This window comes from Drosophila innubila, assembly GCF_004354385.1.
Source record: "Drosophila innubila isolate TH190305 chromosome 3R unlocalized genomic scaffold, UK_Dinn_1.0 2_E_3R, whole genome shotgun sequence".
Taxonomy (NCBI): domain Eukaryota; kingdom Metazoa; phylum Arthropoda; class Insecta; order Diptera; family Drosophilidae; genus Drosophila; species Drosophila innubila.
The window spans coordinates 4,505,993-4,520,281 of NW_022995380.1; the positions used below are offsets into that span (position 1 = coordinate 4,505,993).

At 38.3% G+C, this 14,289-nt stretch overlaps 1 protein-coding gene across 1 annotated transcript in view; it reads left to right on the forward strand.

Moving 5' to 3' along the window:
- LOC117790465 (GATA-binding factor C) overlaps positions 1-10,678 on the forward strand; it is a 39,550-nt gene extending 28,872 nt beyond the window's left edge. Inside the window, exons 6-9 of the mRNA XM_034629920.1 lie at positions 5,477-5,620; positions 9,677-9,863; positions 9,962-10,149; positions 10,248-10,678. Coding sequence (XP_034485811.1) covers positions 5,477-5,620; positions 9,677-9,863; positions 9,962-10,149; positions 10,248-10,274 — 546 coding nt within the window. The 3' untranslated portion in view covers positions 10,275-10,678. The remainder of the gene's footprint in view (positions 1-5,476; positions 5,621-9,676; positions 9,864-9,961; positions 10,150-10,247) is intronic.
- The last annotated feature ends 3,611 nt before the right edge of the window (positions 10,679-14,289 follow it).

Sequence of the window (14,289 nt, forward strand, 5' to 3'; positions counted from 1 at the left end):
TAAAAATTAACGATATGAAGCGCAGCCGCAGCCGCAAACTGGGCGTGCCAATAATATAATGAAACAGGCTCTCACAGTAATAAAGAGAGAGAGAGAGAGAGAGAGTGAGGGATAGAGAGAGTGAGAAAGGAGTCTGTGCGCGGGTTGCAGATGATTAAGGCCGCGTCCTGCTTGTTAATATCCCTATGGAGAAGACAGGCTAGAGGTGCTTTACGAGTACGAGTACACCGAAAAAAAAGACCAACTTCTAAAATCAAGAACATTCATCTTCTTAAAATAAGACCATTTTACTAATACAAAGAATATTAATCTAAAAAATCAAAGTTCTTAATACAAGAATATAAATTGTAATTTGTTAGGAAAGTATTAAAATGCACTATTTCTTATAATACAAGTAGTTGACCCGTGGCACTCTGTTTAGAGTCGCTGCTGCAGTTGAGAGAAATAAGACGCCGGTTCGAGTCCCACTCGTTACAAAAAAAAACACACAGTAAACTAACATTTATAAAATTAACAAGCCAGAATAAAATATATATATATCAAAATATAACATAACAAAATTAAATAAAAAATTTAAAGACCTTTTTAAAATATTTTGTATTCCTTGACTATTATTTCTTATGATATTCTTATAATTAGAGCTCGCTCTTATTTAAAATGTTCTTAAAACCAACATGTGTTTTCTTAAACCAAAATTTTTAGTTTTTAGACCAACATCTTGATTTTAGAACATTTTTTGTATCAGTGTAAGAAAATAAAACCTATAGCTTAAACTAAAACCTAAACCGAAACCTAATTAATATGCAAAGGCATAATTTGCACAGCTCAAGAGGGTTGCATTTCTAACCCTTTTTATTTGGTCAGACAATATGTGAAAATGTGACCAAGCACGCAGCCCCCTCAACCAAAAAGGCGGGCAAAAAGCGCGTGTTAAGCGCACATTCATTTTGGTAAGAGCAGCTGGCCAACGAGCCAACTAACCAACTGGCCAACCGGTCAGGCCTAGACGCTCTTTGCTATGTTCAGGTTCTATATAATTTATATATGCAGTTGCAATGTCCAGTGACAAATATTAATGACGATTTTCATGCCTTCACAAATCGGAGTAGCAAAATGGCATCGGGGGAAAATTTAGTTCTAGGTCTGTGCCTTTAACTGACCATGTAGTTGTCACTCCTTGAGTTGTTTTTGTTGTTGTTGTTGTAGTTGTTGTTGCTGCTGTTTAAAATGCACAAGACCAAAACCTTTTAGGTTTCTCCATGCGACAACTTGAAGTCACAAAATAACAGCTCCAAAGGGCTCGTAAAATTCATTGAGCAGCATTAATGAGCGACATTAATGGCTTGTCGTTTGTTGTTGTTGCTGCCTGGCTGCTATAACATTTTTATTGATTTTCTACCTTTGGAGCAGGTGTGATTTTTAGCAATAGTTTTCGCTTTTTCTCGTCTCGTGCGTGCCTCCTCCAAATGAGCCAAGCTGATGTTTTAATTAAACAAATTGTGGGGCAGCCCGCATAGAAAACGAAGCCCAATCAACGTGTCGCGTTGTGCAACCCTTCGCAATTCATACTTGCTTTTATTTATATTGTATATTTCTCTTTTCTTATTTGGCCAGCGCAACAGCCTGCATTGCCACGCCCCAAAGAACAGCATGTGGCTGGAATCCGCATGAAGAGGAAATGAGCCAGGACATGGCAAAAAAGAATGAGAGTCCTAGTTCATTTTTTTTTTCAACTGCCGCAAACGAAATTTGAATTTTTAAATTAAATTTCACAGTCGCACAAGTTTTCCTCTCATTTTTTTTTGCATTTATTTTCATTCTCTCTTTTTTTATTTATTTTTATGAATAACACGACAGGCAGCAACAAAAAGTGCGACTCGTACATATAGATATTTGTATTTGTGTGTGTGTATATAAGGCCGCACATTCGTCTAAATGTAACTGTTATGGCCCGGACATTTTGTTGGCGCTTTCCTCTTTTCATTTCATTTCGTTACGTTGCCATTGAGGCAGCCGAAACCACCCAAAAGCCACCCGAACCACTGACAGTTACCCAAGTCAAAGCCAGCATCAGATATAGAAATTTTCGTTGCGCTGCTGCCTGAGATCTGGGCGCTATCATTTGCCATCTTTTCTCTTTGTATATGTATATGTAAGTGTGTGTGTGTGTGGGTGTGTGTGGGTGTGTTTGGGGGACTGCTCCAAAACAACCCCCAACGGGCAGCTTACAGCTGAGGGTTGGCAAACGACTTTTTGCGCTGCCTGCGAACAATTTAATGAATGTTTTGTCAGATAAAGAAAAAGAGAAAAAAAAATGAGTTGATAAAATGTCTGAGCTGTGTGAGCAGTGGTGTAACAAACACACACACACACACACACACACACACATAGAGGTACAGAGCAAGAGATACATAAACAGATACAAATGCAGATACAGATACATAGCTTACATACAGATACGAGATACACATACTTCTACACTGACTGCCTGCCCCCAAGTAAAAGATGTTACACTGAGATAAACGTAACATTTGCTGGGCAACCGGCTGCCAGCCAACTCTCTGTATCTCTCTCTCTCTCTCTCTCACTCTCTTTTCGCTATCCCTTTCCCCTCTGCAGCTCCTACTCCACCTCCGCCGCGCTCCTACATCTTGGTGCGATATCTAAGATGGCAAAGGGCATTGCCATCCATGGCGCACAAAAGCTGCGCAATAAATAGAACTGTAGATGTCTTGTCTGACCCAGCAGAGCGCCCTTCCACAACCCCTCCCTCCTGCACCCCTCTCAGCTTCCCTCCTCTACTTCTCTGTACTATATACATAAGTATTTACTTTTGTCGGCGACGCTTTTCATTTGCTTTATACAATTTTCGTGGCACATTTTGCTTTCTTTATTTTGAAATTTTTGCGTTTGTTTTGTTAATTTCAATTAAATATTTAAATGCGCTGCTTTTGTTAGTGTAACGCTAACAAAATTTGCATAAATATTATGAACAATTCAAAAACGAAAAAAAAAAGATATTGTAAATTCAGGCAGTCGCCATTTTGTGCAAGCTGCAGACATTTTGTGACAAGCTGCCGCAGTTGCAAGTCTAATAAATCAACGCAAGGTGGCAACAAGCAACAACAAAAATACAAGTTAAATAAACTAATCGACTTAAAGTTACCCTGTAGGCTGTGCTTTAATAAGCTAATAGGAGAATGTATAAAACAAAATTTATTTGTATTCATTTATTTTATTTAATGTCAACTAAGAACAGTTGACTAAAATTATAATAAATTATGGAAAATATGTGATATTAAAAACTAAAATTATTTTATTAATATTGAAATGATAAAACAAATTACCAAGTCTATAATTATAAAAGTCTGGGGAAATTAAACAACAATTTTTTTTTTAATTGTGTATTTTTTATAGATCGATCAACGATTTTGATAAAGAAATTAGTGGTTTTTATTATCAAAGAGCATGAAAATATATAAATATTTTTGAATTTATTTAGTTAATTAATTTAATTTTATTCAAAATAAATATAAATACCATTTATTTTTGATACCCTTTTAATATATTTCATAAGCACAGGGTATAGAAAAATAAAAAAGGCGCTTTTTGTCATGCTTAAGCGCATTGAGAAATTAAAATTTATGGGCCCAAGTTATACATACATATGTATATATAGAGAATAATGTATACTCATATGGCTCTCATTGTATTCTGCTTTTGTATAATATAATTTATCGCAAGCGCCATCTTGTTTGTGTATTTTGCAGTTGTTGTTGCTTGACTGTTGGCGCTTGCGCTTTTTGCATATCAATTAAATTGCGCCCTGTCAATGTTTGACAGTCTGTCAATGCGTCCACCTCTTCCCACGCCCCGTAGCCTGACAATGATTTGTGTGCAACATTTGGAGGCACTGTTAACAGTTAACAGCGCTGCTTAAATTGTCCATAAACAAGCAGGCAAACAAACAGGCAACAAGCAACATGTTGTAATTTAGCACCTACAACACCAAACACAAAATGGCCTCGTTAGGGATTCCAGATTTGGTCCTGTGAAAATAAGAATTGGAATTGAAATGCCAAGCGGAGTAGTTTTGTTGCTTTGTCGTGTTAACAACTTAATTTATATCAGAGAGTTAGGCCTGTCACCTGTGTTGCAGCCACATAATTACCACAGTTTGTATTTTGTGGGCGTTGAAATTAATTTTGAAATTCTCGCACATTTTCAGTTCGATTTGCTGTCTGTATGTGAAATTGTTACAAGCTCGTTAACACAACACAGTGCCACCAAAAAAAAAACAAAAAAAAAGTAAAATGCAAACTCTGCAGACTCTGACCTCTGATTTATGTTAATGCCAGCTTACAGCGTGCAGCATGCAGCAAGGCAAGAAACCAGAACAGGTGAGCCACAGCCAAAGCCAAAGCAACAACAACAACAACAATTAAAAATCAAAGTCAAACATGATCAACGCCAGTTTAGGGCCTCGTTGCAATGTGTTCACATTGTTGTTGTTGCTGTTGTTTTCTTGCTGTTGCTGTTGTGCTAAGAGCAACATGAACAAGCTACAGCCAGCAACTCAGAGACCCAAGGATACACTAAAAAAAATTCGCTCGAACGTTAGAAAATCGTTCCCAAACATAGTCAAAAAAACCGTTTTTTCATAGTTCATACGCTAGTTCATGAAATGTTCCAAACCGTTTGGTCTTTTTTTACGAACAAATAGGAATAATTCAGGAACATATTCAGTATATTTACGTAGCGAAATGGTATTATTTTGTCAAACAAAAAATAAAATATCACAACCAAATGTGCTTGATATTTTTCGGTTATTTTTTTTCTCTGAGTGTAACCAAAGAACTTGAGACTCTGATTCGGATTCTGATTCTGAATCTGGTTTTGTGCCTGAAACGAGGCACAGCAGACAATGTTTTGACTTGAAGTCTGGAGTTTGGGCTACGCTTCTTGTAGCCAATTCGTGGAAATTTAAGCGTGGCGCAGACATGCTCCCCAGTTGTTGTTGTTGTTATTATTGTTGTTGTTGTTGTTGTGGCTTATGTTGCTGTTGCTGTTCTTTTTGGGCAGTTTTGTAAAAATTGTCATTTTAATGAATTGATGCTGCTGTTAAACGTGGAGCCTTGGAGTCTTTGCAACGCTGGCCTCTCGCATGCCATTTAAAAAATGTTGTTGCCTGGTGTGTCGAGCAACTTTGTTTGCCACAAGTTGCTGGCATGTTAGTCCCTAGTTCATACACATACCTTTGTGTTCTTCCTCTCTTTTTGCACTCTTTGTATTTCTCTTTCTTTCGCTGTGACTGCGTCATGCGTTAGTTTTGGCACCGTTCAATTAGCGCCCCAACATATTTGTGGGCGTGCGGCATTAACATAATCAATTTTATTCAACTTGCCACATGACTGCACTGTGGAATCAACCAGCTAACTAACCCGCAATTTTTCCCGTTTTCCGTTTCTTCTTTCAGACGCTACAGTCGCTGCAGAGCGCGGCCAAGCGGGCGGGCACATCCTGCGCCAATTGCAAGACCACAACCACAACCCTTTGGCGGCGCAACGCTAGCGGTGAGCCCGTGTGCAATGCCTGCGGATTATACTACAAGCTGCATAATGTAAGTACAAAGTCAAATAACTAAAGTTAAAGTTCGTGTCTATACACTTATGCCATCGATTCACCCTATTCCTTTGGGCCATCGATTTGGGATTTTCGGAACGCTCTTAACCCTCGTTAAACGCTTAAGCGATTTAACGCAACATTTAACAACGACTCGAGCTACTCGAGCGATCCCAGTTTGAACGGAAGCCGTCGAACGCTTCGCACGGGAAACACACACAGATTAAAAGTGACAAAAATGAAGTGTAGTTACCCCCCCACCCTCTTCCTCCTTCCTCCTCGCAATCTCCCCTTTCAGTTAGAAGCACAGCCAATGAGGGTGGCAGGTTGCAGCAATAGCAACCCTGATGATGAATTGCTGATGATTATTTAAAGATGCCCAACATGATACTTGTTGTTGTAGCAGTAGTTGTTGTTGTTGTTGCTGCTGTTGCAAGATAAGCGTCTGGTGTTTGGCTGTGAAAATGCGATAAGCTTTGATTTTATTATGGCAAACGCGTGCGACGGCAAACGGCAAACGGCAGGAGCAAAAAAAGCGACGGCAAACGGAGAAATTGGCGTAATTTATGTAATAGACTACGGCTCACTGAATCGCCTCCCCCCCCTCGATTCAATCCTCCATCAAAATGCAGCCAATGACGACAATGTCGAGCCATGTGGAAACTAGATTTAATAACATTTTCGCGCCCTGAGGGAGTCCCCCCATTTTGAGGGTTGTTTTGACCAACTTCTGGCTTATTAAATATTCATTAGCAACGCCAACAGGACGGCACATAAACGTTTGTGCTCAGGGACTGTGCTTTGTATACCCTGTAATCAAACAACAATACTAGAGAGGGTATTATAAAGATATAGTATAGTATTGAAATGCATTGACTGCCTAAATATTTCTTTTTTTAATCAAGTGAATTTTTATTTATTTAACTTTTAATTTATATAAAAAAGCTTAGATATTTTGCTGCTAAAAAATACTGATATCAGTAAAATAGGGCATTTTCTGTGCTACCATTTCTTTTTGTGTGAAATTCTTTCCTTTTTTTTTTTGTAATGCCCGAAGTGAGTTTTAAATGAGTTTGTTGAATGTGGCAAAGTTTTTGAGAAAAATCACTTGAACTTTTAGCACATTTACATGTCAGTGGCCCCACATAATGGGCCACCTGTGTCTCTCTTTATAAACCTCAAACTCAAACTAATTAAGCTGTGGTTTCGTTGCTTGTGTTTGACTTTGTGGTTTTGTGGCAGCTGCAATTAAGGAACTGCATTCGATTTCGATGGCAATCGGCGGGCGAAATGTTTTAATTGAGCGTGGCCAACTGAGGAGAAGAGAGGAGAGAAGAATATATCAAAGTGAGCACAAGCCAAGATATGTGCATCGTATGCTCCATATATCTAATCTGATTTGTAAACTTGTAAACACTAAAAGCGGCAACGTGGCGTATGAGCAATGCGCCAAAAAAGCCGCCGCCGCAACGACGCATTGGGTGGTTACTCTGTGTGTGTGTATGTGTGTAGGCCATTAGCTGAAACACACACACACACACACACATATGTGCAAGCGCATTCATAGCGGCGAAATTTATTTTGCAAAAATTTTCTTTCAATTGGACAGTGTCCCATCTTGATAAGATGCCAATCAGCGCGCTTTTTGCATTGCATTGCATTGCATTGCATTGGAGCATTTGGAGCTGTTGGTATACGACTAGCTATAGAGACGACTATTGCTAGCAGTTCATTTCAATTCAATTCGTTTGTCATTTGGCCGCCATCGTTGTGGTTGTTGTCGTGCTGTCTGTGTGTGGGCCTCTCTAGTGAGCGATCTGGCCATGTGATTGGCACATTTTATGGAAATGCCGACTGCATTTAGTTCCCCCTTTATGGTGGTGGGGATAAATCGGGGGAAACGTTACGCGCGTCTTCACCCAGTTCACTGGAAAAGTGTGCGCTGATCATTAACAGCAAATGAGAGAGTGGCAAGTATCTGGCATCCTGTTGTCCTTTCATTAGCCGCTCCTGCTGTGCACTTGCATCCTGTGGCGTCACAATGATATATGTCACATAGGACTGAAGCTGACCTAACGGTGCTCAGAGCCCAGAGTCTCAGCCTGGCGCCGTCTCAGTCAATTTATCAACAACAGGCAGCAGGCACTGTTTCTGTCCGTCTGTCCGTCTGTCTGTCCGTCTGTCTGTCCGTCTGTCCGTCCGTCTGTCTGTTCCTCTGTCTGTCTCTCTCTATAACTGTGTCTATGTGCAGCCCACCCACTCGGTGGCTGTCTTCGCAGCCTGTCAAATTGCAAGTCAGCTGCAGCGGCGCGTGTTGGCTTCCCCTTGCCCCCATTTGCTGCATGCCCCATACGCTTTGCACGCTCGATTAAGATTTTATGCATAAAAATCTGACAGAGTTTCTCTTGAATTTCTTAATGAGCAAGGCCTGGATACCCTGAGCACATATTAACAACTTTATGCTTTGTTTAGTCGCTAATGCTTCGCTCTTGTTGTTGCTGTTGCTGTTGTTGGTGTTGCTGCTGCATATCAATTAAAGCTTTGAACAGCAGCTGCCGAGTTGCTAATTGCCACAATTTGTGCTAAACGCTAGGGAGCGGCAAAAGACCAGAGACTATCAATTACCGTTGCCGATGCCGATCGTCCAACAGCATCCCTATCCCTATCCCCATCCCCATCCCTATTCCCATTCTCATTCTCATTTCAATTTGCCAGTTTGGCCACTGTAAGTGATACATTTGTTGTTTGCTTTTGTTTGCCGCTGTTTTCGGGGCATTACACAATCAACCCTCGCTTTACAAACTCTCGGCTCTCACACAATTGCCGGCAATTTAACAATTTCTATTTCTGTGTTTGCACTGGGACAAAAAAGGCACAACAATGTCGTAATTCACGCCCAGGTACGTCGAGGGCTGCACTCTCCTAAGTATATACATATTATATATATATATATATATGGTATATATATAATGTAACTTTTCTTTCTTTTGTCATCAGCGCAGCCTCGGCGAATGGGTAACTCAATATTGTAATTGTAGCGCAATGAGGCACGTTGTTGTTGCTGTTGTTGTTGCTTTTGCTGTTTCTGTTGTTATTGTTGTTGCCCCTTAGATGTTCGCAAGTGATAAGAAATTGCATATGAAGCGGCAGCAGGCAGCAGTCTCAACAATGGCCAAAAGCTGAGCGACTTACAAAAAAAAAAAATACTTATATATATTGTGTAAAAAAAAAGGTTGCCCTGGTGCTGCGTCGTTTGCTATCAGCGGCAACTAATCGCATTCGCAAATGTCGCTTATCTGATCGTGTAGAAATGCTTGTAATACTTCATTTTCACTTCCCGGTTCCCGTTTGCCGTTTGCCGTTCGCCAGTGACTGCCATTCTGCCATTCTGCCACTCTGCCACACAGTGCGTTGCAACAGACAGCGTGTGCAGTTAGCGGCATTTCCGGCCAAGGGCTGCGCTGCCCCCGCCGCGCACTCTGGCAACGCCATGAATTTGCATAAATTTGACCCATTTTAGTGTGCCGCCGGGCAGCGTCAGACACAGACACAGTTTATTGATTTTCCCTGCACTTACATACATTCTACAATAACAATAACACTACACAGGAAAAAAAGAGCTACTTCTAAAATCAAGAACATTTATCTTAAATATTTTGTTCTTAAAATATGACCATTTTAGAACCATATTATTAATTCTAAGAATATTAATCTAAAAATCAAAGTTCTTAATACAAAAAAGAAAAAAATAACAATTATAAAATAATCAAGCCAGAATAAAATGTATATTTAACAAAATAAAACTACAATAAAAATTTATAAATTGAAAAAACTTTTTAAATTTTATTTATTTTTGGACATAAATTTTATGAATATTTATTTTTATATTAAGAACTTGGTCTTATTTGAAATCTTCTTAAAACCAAGACGCATACTTTAAAGAAAAATTCTTAATTTTGAGACCAAAAGCTTGAATTTAGAACATTTTTTTTATCAGTGTACTTGCAACACCCACTAACCAGCTGCCACTTCTTGTTCTTGTTCCTTATTGCAGGTCAATCGTCCACTTACCATGAAAAAGGAGGGCATACAAACGCGTAACCGCAAGCTCAGCTCCAAGTCGAAGAAGAAAAAGGGCTTGGGCGGCGGTTGTCTGCCAATTGGTGGCCATTTGGGCATGGGCGACTTCAAGCCGCTCGATCCGTCCAAGGGCTTTGGCGGCGGCTTCTCGGCATCCATGGGTAAGCATCAACCAAGTGCACCATAGCACCACACACAAGTGTCCGCCATGCTGTGAACCACATCTAAACTCGTACTCGTATCTGCTTTGTCATTCCAGCGCAACATGGACACCTTTCCAGTGGTCTGCATCCGGCACATGCGCATATGCATGGCAGCTGGTATACTGGTGGCATGGGCGCATTGGGCGCCTCCGGTGGACTGCAGGGTGGCTTCTCCACTGCCGGCTCTCTGGGCGGTGGTGTTGTGCCCCACTCACAGCCCTATCACTTGGGCCTTAGCTCAATGGTGAGTACAACTTATATAAGAGCATCTTTGGTGTATAAGAGAACTTTGTTTACTAACCAATCCTGTCTCTCTCTCTCTTTGTTTCTTTGTTTCTATAGGGCACTTGGCGTACGGACTACACGTGATGGAGCGGGAACAACTTGAACAACAACTTGTTCAGCTAGAGAAGCGCCGATTAATATACCATATATTATATATCTGACTTGATCTGACTTGATTTCCAAACACAATGCCAAACTGAGGACTCCCTTCGCAGCCATCAACCATGGGCCACAATCGGCAGTCAGCTAAGACGACAGCTGAGACGCTTCCAACTGAGGACAAACACAAAGACAAGGACACGGACACGGAGACAACTGATCTGCCTTGTTGAGTGTCTTCAGGGGGCGACGGCGATTGCGGGCGTGGTTCAAGTGCTGGCTATTCCTAATTGTAAACATTGCGTGCAATTTTTAATTATTTAAGTTTTCGTCGTTGGCCAGCAGCTAAAACAAAAGCCCATTAAAATTAATTAAAGGGCCGCACATATTATTTTTATTGCTCTTGTGTATGTGTGTGAGTACGAGTGTGTGTATTTGAGTGATTGTGTGTAATTGTGTGTATGAATTTTCTGTTTTATTTTTATTCTTTTTTTTGCTTAATTAATTTAATTTCACGACGCAAATTCGGCGTATTTAATTGTGCTTTATGAACTGCCATAAAAAACTAAAAATAAAACCCAACACAAAAAGCAAATAAATATATAAAAGCAAAAGCCCGACAAACGGAATTTCATAAATATTAATATTGTATATATGTATGTATATCTGATGAAAACAAGAGCAGCATTAACAACAACAACAACAACAACAAGCACACAGAAACTAACAATAACTAAGCATAAATATTAACTAATAAAATGCACGTCCAAAACAAATAAACAATCTTAATCTAAAAACTGTTTTGTAAAAAGTAACTGCAAAATGTTTGTCCTATTTCGCAATGCAATTGAAAATTGCAAAATACTTTAAACTGTAAATTAGTTAAATTATTAGACATTAAACAAACAGACGTGATAAACATAAACATAAATTTAAACAATTTAATAATTGTAAAATAAATTTAATAACAAAAAAAGTACATATTGAAGCAAAAAAATACATAAGCAAAAGAAAGTCAAATGGGCCGCATTTTATGTATTTTTAACATCACACATACGTATATATATATATACACTTGTATATAAATAGTATACACGTGTATTTTCAATGTTTATGCCGAAGTCTAATAAATAAACAAAAAGTACGTTTAAATCAATTCAATGTTAAAGGCAATTTGTAACATACAATTAAAAGAAGAGAAAAAAATGAAACATTTGTTAGCAATTTTTGTATAATTTTAGCAAAAAGTATTTATAAAACTTGAATAACCGCTTAAGTTCTGTGTAAATATAATTAAAATTTAGTGTTTAACTTAATTTATGTGTGAGGTTTAAACAAATAAAAGTAATATGTATATGTATACTTACCTATAGAATTACACAGACACATGTTTGTATGTATGTACTACAAGTATGTTGTAAGCATATGCGATAATTAATGTATTGTAATTGGCCATATTGATAGTTGAATATATATAAAACATACGTTTATTTAAATTTAAAGGCAATCACCAGAAAATATATACGAAAAATCTAAAAAAAAAAAAAAAACAAACAAACAAAAACAAACAACAAAAAAATAAATAAAATAATTTATGAAAAAAAAACACAAATATGAGTAATAATGAAAAAACCAGCGAGTGCTTCTAATTGTGAGTGAGATTGTGGAACGGTAACTGACGGCAGAGATTGATTAATTGCCACCAGATGATTGGACAAAAATCGAAATCGATATCGAGCCCGAACTCGCACTGGAAGAACCAAAGTCAATTGTATGGCAATGTCTTTATAAATGCCCATTTATGCTTATGAATTGCTCTTTAAATTTCGATGCGTCTTCAATACAAAACGTGCAGCCACACTCCGCACTGCTCCCCTCGATTGTGGCCATGTCTGCGACGGTGTTCTAACGTCTTTGCCTCAGATGGTCATTTGTTATGCAGCATTTGTTGTTATTGAGCGCATGAATTATGAGCTGGACGCACAGTTGCTTGTATTGAGGCGTGAAATGGCATGTTAATTTATTGGTACGCGAGTGTACGACACCAGCAACACCAGGAACAACATCAAAGTACGAAAGTTTGTTGCCTGAGTCTTTTGTTTTTACGAGTGCGTCGGCAAGTCATAAAGCGCACAACATTTGAAAGACATTCTCATGCATAAGTAAGTACCTTTACTTATGTTCAGATTATGACCACTTAAAAACTAGACTACCGACTGGGTTTACGGCCCTAGCGCTAATTAATGGCCAGCGCGTGTCTGTTGGCCATAAAGCGACATCCAGCTAGGCAAATTTTGATTACAGCTGATTCGCGGCTGCCTGGCACATTGTTGTGTGTGAGCAACGTATCACTGCGCATTAATTGTCACCTGACATCCGCTTCCGCTGCTGCACCTTGTGCTACAAATCTATTTCAATATAATTTTTTGCATGCCAAGGGCTAGAGGAATCAGTCAGGCACATGCAAGGCTCATCAAGCATCTATTTTTATATAATAATAAAGAAAAGAACAAATATGAATGCCAATGCGATTGCATGCTTATCACTGTGAGTGTATCTTTGGCCACAAGTGTGTGTAATTGAGCTGCAATTAAATGCACGTTAAATGCAGCCAAGCACAACAATTATATGATATCGCCGCCATATTCTACTGATCAAATATTACACGAATGTTGCAGCATCACACGAGTTCCGTGCAGCCTTTGGGTTTTTCCCTCTGGTTTCTTTTTTTTGGTTAATTGCATTTAAATAAACATGTGACAATTCTACCAACTGACCACGCCCCTAATTGCTATATAATGACAATATGATTCATTTAATTCGGTCAAACTATTGTTATTGCCTTCACAATTAACCTAAACTAAAAATGTGTTGCCTGTAACATTAGCTAAACTGTAGTCTGTTAGTTATGAACGGACAAGACTCTCTGTCCCTTTCCCAAATGTGGTGATCAATGCATTACAAATGACTCGCAATAGCCTAGTCATATAAATCAGTTAATCAACATCTGCGATAAGCAAACATATGCATATTGAAAATATCTGGGAAATGCTCACTCCACTCACTCCACCAGAAAATTCAACAGACACGCAGCTAACCATAACCCAAACAATAACCGAAACCAAAAAAGCCAAACATAAACCAGCCAAAACAAAATATGAGCATAAATCAATGAGGTCTGTGAACAAAGCAGCAGTCCCAAATATTTAGGCATGCATTAACTAATTAGTCGATAGGCCTGCCCACATACTAGTTATATTTGTAGAACTTATCTGATCTGGCGTATACGGTAGCACTTCGATTTCTATTTAGTATTCACCAAACGCAATGGAACATATCTAAAATTTAATACAACATTTATTTAGGTCTACTTAAAGAATTGAAAATCCTATAAATACTTAAATTATGTTATGAAAAGGATATAGATTGTTTTCATCTTTACAGTAAGACAATGAAGTTAAAAACTATACTCAGATACTTTGATAATTGACACTTTGCCTAGTATTGTTTGTTATTTTTAAAGATTTACATTTATTTTTAATCAAGGCTGCGAACCGAACCTAAGTCTTCCTCTATGGTTCGAGCCTCCAAGCCGAACCAAAATTTTGCTGTTTTGCAGTCTTGTTATTTTTAATTGAACATGCAAAGAAAGTAAATTTTATAATAATCAGAGTATTAACCCGAAGTGAATATCGGTTTCAGTTAGGTTTTCGGTTATCCGTGTTTCAAAATGAGCAAAATCTCAGTTCCGAGATTTTTTTTTATGGTTCGGTTTTGAAATACCGACTCTGGTTCACAAAAACAGATAGATTTGAAAATGTAAAAAAATGCTTTTATATATAAACAAAAATTCTTCAATTTTAAAAAATATCTATTTAATAATGTCAATTTTAAAATTGAAATTAAAAATATTTTTTACAACGATGATTACACCTTAACATCATAGTTTAATTTATTGCTTGACTAAATCAAAATTAACCGTTATTTACAGTTTACGAAT